Source organism: Sesamum indicum, linkage group LG5 (assembly GCF_026168435.1).
Source record: "Sesamum indicum cultivar Baizhima isolate 11 linkage group LG5, ASM2616843v1, whole genome shotgun sequence".
Classification (NCBI taxonomy): Eukaryota; Viridiplantae; Streptophyta; class Magnoliopsida; order Lamiales; family Pedaliaceae; genus Sesamum; species Sesamum indicum.
The window spans coordinates 2,326,935-2,334,567 of NC_142661.1; the positions used below are offsets into that span (position 1 = coordinate 2,326,935).

A 7,633-nucleotide genomic window follows, 5' to 3' on the forward strand; every position below is an offset into this window, starting at 1 on the left:
CTTACGAGTATTTGTCTGGTCATCCGTCTCATCATCACTTTACATGAACTTATAACAATTTGTTATAATAATAAATCTCGATGGTATTTGTAATTTGATTTTTTTTAAAAAAAATAGATATATATATCCCTATATAATAAAAATATGTTATTGCTTCTTTTAAAATTAAGAAAAATATTTTTATTTTAAAAGATATGAACTTGCACAGAATTAAAATTATAATTTTTCTCTATATAATTATATAAGACGTGATCGATGAAATTCAGCTCAATTGACGAAACTAAAGTCCCATAACTCAAAGGTCATAGATTCCAACCCTACCGATGTGTATGGAATATTTCTACTCTTATAGTATGTATTAATTAAATATACTTATATGATATTAATGAATAGTATATAATTGTTATCATTGTTGGTATTTATTACGTATTGATACTTGATGTTAATAATGTAATAATAGTTTATCTCTTTCACTTCAAAAAACAAAATATACAAGATGTGCATAGTTCAATTGATACTTTATCTGTATGATCAAATGTGCTACTGTAAACTGTGGGACAAAAAATACAACACCCTCTATCGTGTATGACAAAACGCAATTTGCCCCAATTTTGTAGATTTGAAGTTCAAAATAAGGTAATATAGCATTTTGTCTCCTGTAATTTAAAACTTTTCCACTTTTGAACCTTTTAATTAAAAATTTTCACTTTTAGTCCCACAATTTTTAAAAAATAGCACTTTTAGTTCAAGAACGCAGTTTCATCAGACGGGATAGGCCACATGACCCATTAAATACATGGGACCGAAAGTATTATCTTTTGAAAATTATGTCAACAAAAAATGATATTTTCGTAACTAACGGACCACAAAATGAGAATTTCATAATCAGTGAAATAAAAAATATAAAAGCCCTAAGAGCCACTCGCTAAGCCCGTGGGCATTTTCTGCAAAAATGTGTTAGGCGACCAAAAAAAGTGCTAATTTTTTAAAGTTACAAAATCAAAAATAAGAATTCCGTAACCAACAAAATTAAAAATTAAAAAAAAAAACCCCTTAAATTACAAGAGTAGGGGTAGAGCTACAAGTCCAAAAACTCAATTTTACAGCTGAAACGGTAGAATTTGCAGGAAATTAATCAATTGTTTCATAATACCTCATTGCCAAATTATATATATATATAGCTTTGAGTAGCAATAATATTGATTTCCACAAAGCAAGGGCAAAGAGAAATCATGGAAAGGGGGGGGGGGGGGATACAACATATGGATATTATTATAACAAGAGCAAATCCTGGTTTAGTTTAGAAGGACCAAAGCTCCCACAGACAGCTGACTTGCAATACTCAAAATTTCAAGAATGTCTTGGCACCTGAAAAATAAATTCAAAAAATCACCCACTTTAATTAATTAATGAACTTTTGATCTCGTAAATTAACTCAGTTATGTGTTGTAAAATGTTAAAGAGTCTTTAAATTTAGTTTTTAATTATTTATAGTAGTATTTTAGCGTCGTATCATTTAAATTTTTTGAGATTTCAGTTCATTTTTTGCCAAAGGTCACGTCCACCGGCTAGAAATGTGAACTCCAGCAAAAAGAGACACTGAAAACGCAAATATATATATATGCAAAAAGTTAGCGTAAAAAGTTAAAAGATAGAAATGTTGTAAAAATAAATTAATAGAAACAATAATTCTAATTTTACAAGATTACATGCAATGTACATGTATTTTTCCAATGAAAAATTGATTGAAATTGCAAAAATATATAAAATTAAATACTACTCTAAACAATTAAACCATTTAAATACTAAATAACGGACAAAAAATACATTTAATCCTCGAAAATTATACACGTATCATATATAGATGCATAGAGAAAATATAAATCTAGTGTATGGACTTTTGACACGTTTACAAAGCCCTAGTCAAGAACATGGACTTGTGTCATGCACGAGGAAAGTATTTTGTGAGAAATTGAATGGATAGTATAGTTCTGATTTAAAAAATAATATTTTCTTGGCCCTTAAAAGAAAGTTGTAACTGATGACATTAATCGTAATAGAATTCAGTGCAAATATATATATATAATAAAGTTAGAAGGGGGGCTGACGTTTTCAGACATGCAATTTCCGATGCAAAGGTTTCCCTAATTTAAGGTAATAATAAAAATAATTCCAACTCAAATCCAATGACATAAATTCATTATATGATAAATAAAATATATTAATAGTTAAAAAAATAATTAATTATATAATAAATATATTATACTTACGTTATAATAGTTTAATTCGATCCAATCAAATTTAAATAAAAATTTCATAATAATAATAATAATAATAATCTGATTGATTATACCAGAAAATAGCTCTCTCCATGCTGCAAGCTCTGCATCAGAAATCCGTACTCATTCACCTCCACCGGCACTCCCGATGCATGAAACAACACGAAATCTCCACCGCACATCGCCCTCATGTCCACCGGCCCCCTCCCCACCTCTGTTGCTACCCCGTTGATAAACACTGTTATTACATCTGAAATTCAAAACCAACCCCCAAACATAAATAATAATAATAATAATAGAAAAAAAAATAAACTAATTTTCTTAGTATATTCCCAAATTAATAAATAAATTGACGTCCAACCTTTCTACAATTTTAATTTTCCAAAATTAAACCATGCATCAAAGCATAGAATAAGGAGATTGAATTTTTTAATTTAAATTCTACGTACTGGAGTGATTTTTTATTTAAAAAAAAATTTATATACCTGACAACGTGTATATATTTATGAAAAAGAAATAAAAGATGCAATAGAATTTGGATTAAAGGATCGTTTCGGATAAATACTAAATTAGAATAAAATGATCATTATCAAACGACTGAATAGCAATGAAAAAAATTACTGTCGGCGACCGAGCAAATAGAATTTTTACTGATAATTTATGTTATTAATACGTTTAGAAACAAAAATTTATATGCTAAAGAGTTTAATTAACAGTAAATTATCTAAAATATAAATTAAATAATGTGGATCCGTCATGAAAATTTTATTTTCTAATTAGCTCCACGGTGATTTTATTATAAAAAAGTTTCATAGCGATTCAACTATTTTTCTTGTAGAAATTGAGATATTTTGTTCGTGTGAACGTGAATTATCGAGGGTTGAAGTTCGAGAAATTTAGGGTTTCTGCTGGAGGGGGAAGAATCAGGTGGATTATTTGGACAAGTGAGTAAGAAATTCAGAAAATTAATGTTATTGGACCAGCAAGAAGAATATTTTCTTCCTGCTAAAACATGTCAAGAGTTAATTTAAGTGTGTGTTGTGTGTGTGTGACTGACCTGGTTGATAGTGCAAACTGGAAGCATCAGGGGAACAAAAAATCGGGGTTTGCTCATATTCTTGGACCGACAGCCCTGTCGTCTGCCCCGAAAACGGGAAGAGATCATCGGAATTATTACCGCCATTTCCACCGAACCCACAAGACGATGAAGAGCCCACCAGACAACCGGAGCTCGCGTTCATCACAGGGTAATTCGCCCCTGGATTAGGCGCGAACCCACCTGTCGCCACAATGTTTGCATACTCAATTCCGCCACCAGTGCAGCCGCCGCCCCCGGGCGGCGCCTGTGGCTTGTCTCCGCTGCTGAGGCTGGCCTGGATTTGGCGCTGACGGCGGCGAGAACGGGAGCGGCGGTTCTGGAACCAGTAGAAGACGTTGGCGTCGCCCACTGAGCCGAACTTCTCAAGCAGCTTCCGGATTCTGACGGTCTCATCTTTTGGTGGGTTGACCATCCCGCTGTTGAAGATGGATTCAAGAATCAGGATTTGCTCGGGCTTGGGCGTCCACCGTGACCTCACCGGCTCGGTCCTCTGATCGGGTTGTTCGCCGCCGTGGCTCGGCCGTGAGCGGGTGTCGACTCGTGCTTGATCTTCCATGTCTGCAGGGAATTTTCAGTGGAGAAGAAGAATCGAGGTGAAGTAAGGAAGAGAATATGGAAGACTACTACACAGCTAATTACTAGTCCTCATCAAGGTTGATCAGTAGAGGTATTTAAAGGCCAAGGGAGGAGTGTCACTGTATATGTAAAATTACTGTCTTGCCATTGTCCTCATCATTCACCTTTGAGTTCCTACTTAAATAAAATATATATATACATATATTATCTTCATGCCTTTATACTTATATGCACTGAGAGAGAGAATTTACATAAAATATAGTTGGGAAAAATGTTTTTTTATTCTTATAAAATAAAAGGTAATTTTTTTTATACCACAATTATACGTAGCAGGTGTCGTTTTTATTATCATAATCATGTACTTTTAGTTTCAAAAAGTCATGTACGTTGTAGTTTTGGGCTAAAATAGCATTTTGATTTTTAGTCCCAAAATCACACTTTTTGGGACTAAAAATGCGTGATTATGAGTTTTATAAAGGACTAAAAGCGGCACATGCCAGAGACTATGAGTGATAGTTTTAGTACCAAAACAAATTATGTACTTATTTTATGGAACTAACAAAATATTTTGCTCAATATAGTTCAACGCCTCTTGATTTCGCATTTATGATTAGCGTTAAATAATGTTTGACACCTCTTGAAGTTAGGTTTAAATATATAAATACTTTTTATTTATTTTTTTTTATAAAATTATAGGTATATATGGGATGTTAGTATAACGTATATCGTAGGGAGCCTTCGTATAAACTTTTATCACTAAATAGGGAGTGTACTTTTAATTACAGTTACAACCTCAAGGGGAGTAATAATTGTAATTCTGTAAAACGCAATGATTATTTGTGTATTTGAAAATAACTTCAGGGACGTGATTGTAATTTGTCAAAATCAGATTATTTGTGTATTTGTACCTAACCTCAAACAATATTAATGTAATTTACCCTTATATTTATATATTTCATGTCATCTTTATACTGAAGAAAATATTTTATACACGTAATCCGTTGTCCGTATAAAATATAAAAGGAGTAGGGTCGAAAAAAAGAAAATTAAATTAATTATTCGGTATTCAATTTAAATTAATCAATATAAATTCGTTTGAATTCAATTTGCTAAACTGAACAATATTTTTTGTTTGATAAACTTTTGAGCTCGAGCTCAAACTCGATTCAATTAGTGCAAAAGTAATAAAATATATAAAAAAAAATATATTCAAATTTAATTTATGAAACTTTATAATAATTCAGACAAGTTTTAACAATTACGTGTAATTAACTCAACTCGAGGTATTTACAACCCTAAAAATGAGTACTACGAGAATAAAATATTGAGATTAATTTTTTTGACTTTCCTAATCTCAGTAATTAAATTAAAGATGATTGAAAATTATGATATCCATAGGAATAAATTTAATAAATCAAAAAAATTTAATTAAAAAAAAGGGTGGTAGAAAAGATTTATTTAGTTTCATAATATTGATTATGATGAAATATTGCTAATTTGTAGAGACTGATCTATAATACATTTACTAATTTATAGTTATTTTTTAAGTTAAAGCGATAAATTATTATATTTTTGTAAATTGATTACAATTATTAATTAAGATCAAATATATATCTAACAACTACTGATAACTATAACAGTCATATACAAATAATCAATATCAAATAAATATATAATGAATAGTTACTATTAAAGTAAAATAACATCTCACACAATGGGTGAGTTCGAAACCATGACTTTACAGTCATAGGGCCTCAAATTTATAAATTAAGTTAGGTGCCGTTGACATTTATATCTGATTATATTTAAATAAAAAGATAAGCATATGCAAAAAGTTAAAATAAAAATAAACCCATTGTAGAATATATGTTTAAATTTAAGAAAATTTAAAATAAATATTAAATTTCATATAAGTTTGTGTCTGAAATCACAACTCCAATCTTAACTAATTCTTGCAGCCATTTTATGAAACAATTGCAGGCTTTCTTTTGGTAAGATGTTGGGTGAGGAGCCGCAAACATTGAAGTCTTGTTACAGTTTGTGTGCAAGTGAAACATGCTGTCTGTTCACAATTGTACAATAGTTTGGCCATGTAATGATTTTTTTTTTAAAATTATTTTTTAATTATACCCTAAGTGATAAGAGATATTAGCGTCTATGTTCATTGTCACACATCAAAATGTTCCAAAAACATGTTCATATAGGTTTTAGTACGGACGGACATTTAATTTTACTATAATATTTATTTATTGTGGGAAAGTATTATTTTAGTCATTTCACTATTTAACTTTGGTCATCTATGTTATACTTCCATTACAAATCCAAAATTGGAGATGACAAAAAGTGTAATCTTTTTGTATCGTGCGATTAAAATTGTATTTTTTTCTTATTTTTCGCAGCAAAATTAGGACAAAATGCCAAATTAGCAACACTGTTCGGGTAGCTTGTTTGGTTGTTTTTTCAATGAGATTTTTTCCACTTTTCACTATTTGGATAGGTGGGAATTTGTTTGGTCAAGCCATTTTTAGGGAGAATGCATTATCATTTTAATTCTCAATTTCAAACTTATATAGGTCACATGGGCTTGTCATAGTTGTCTTTCTGTCACATCAAAAATACATATACCTATATACAACATTCTCACACTCATATACCTATATTTGGAAACAACTAATCCAAACATATTCTCAGTTTTCGTACAAAAACCAATAAAGCATTTCTACACATTTCCAATTGTTGGAAACTGAAAATGAAAATAAAAACACAACCAAACGGGCAATAATCCCAAAATTAAGATTGTCACGTGCCAAATTATATGCTAAATTTTGGAAAATTTAATATTTTCCTACGACGTTTGGACACTATAAACAAATCAATTTCTCATTATAATATAAATGATCGTTATTCAAAAATAGTGGTAAATCAATACTATAAACCACGGTCAAATAAAATCAATGTAAAAAACTTGAAATTTATACCACGGTTAATCAATATTTGTTAAGAATTTTATTATGGCCGGAACATTCACTATATACATTAGCTACGTGTAATATTTTGACACCTCACTTGCAAAAACAACAACTACTGATCATTGCAGAGCCGTGGTTATTTTATACACCACAATTTTATTTTATTTTTTTATGCAGATTCGAATATTTGGAGAGAATCAAAAGTGTTACCCTATAGTTATAAAATTAAAATTACACTTTTTTTACTAATGTAAGCTGAATCAAATTTGAACATATATACATATATATATATATATATATATAAAATACATTTTTAAGACTACATATTTATGGACATGCATGTTGAATATTTCTCATTAATCAACACAAATATATTTAAAAAATGGTGATTCCCACCTGATTAGACTTTTGGGGCATGCAGTGGATGCATTACTATAGAACACAAATTAATAGAGAATAGTATATATAGTTTAATTCTTGCCGGTGCTTTTATTACATACCACACGACATACATGAGAGGGATTCCTACTTTCCACACACACACACTTATCCTACTCTTCTTTGACTTGAGATCTGCTTAATTTCTTCAGACTATTGGATCTCAGTTTTAAGGACATCCCTAGTTTTTTAATATTAATTAAAGTCCCAAGAATGTTTTCGAATCCACTTGTCCAATTCTACGCTTTTCTATTTGTTGATCCCCATATAAT

General features: G+C 30.3%; 1 protein-coding gene across 1 annotated transcript; it reads right to left on the reverse strand.

The window, feature by feature from the left end:
* Window positions 1-1,154: 1,154 nt before the first annotated feature.
* LOC105162721 (WUSCHEL-related homeobox 11) lies at window positions 1,155-4,037 on the reverse strand. Its single transcript, XM_011080823.3, has 3 exons — window positions 3,337-4,037; window positions 2,354-2,529; window positions 1,155-1,368 (listed from the first exon to the last, which is right to left on the reverse strand). Exons 1-3 carry the CDS (start codon window positions 3,932-3,934, stop codon window positions 1,351-1,353), a joined length of 792 nt encoding a protein of 263 aa, XP_011079125.1. The 5' UTR covers window positions 3,935-4,037; the 3' UTR covers window positions 1,155-1,350.
* Window positions 4,038-7,633: the final 3,596 nt, after the last annotated feature.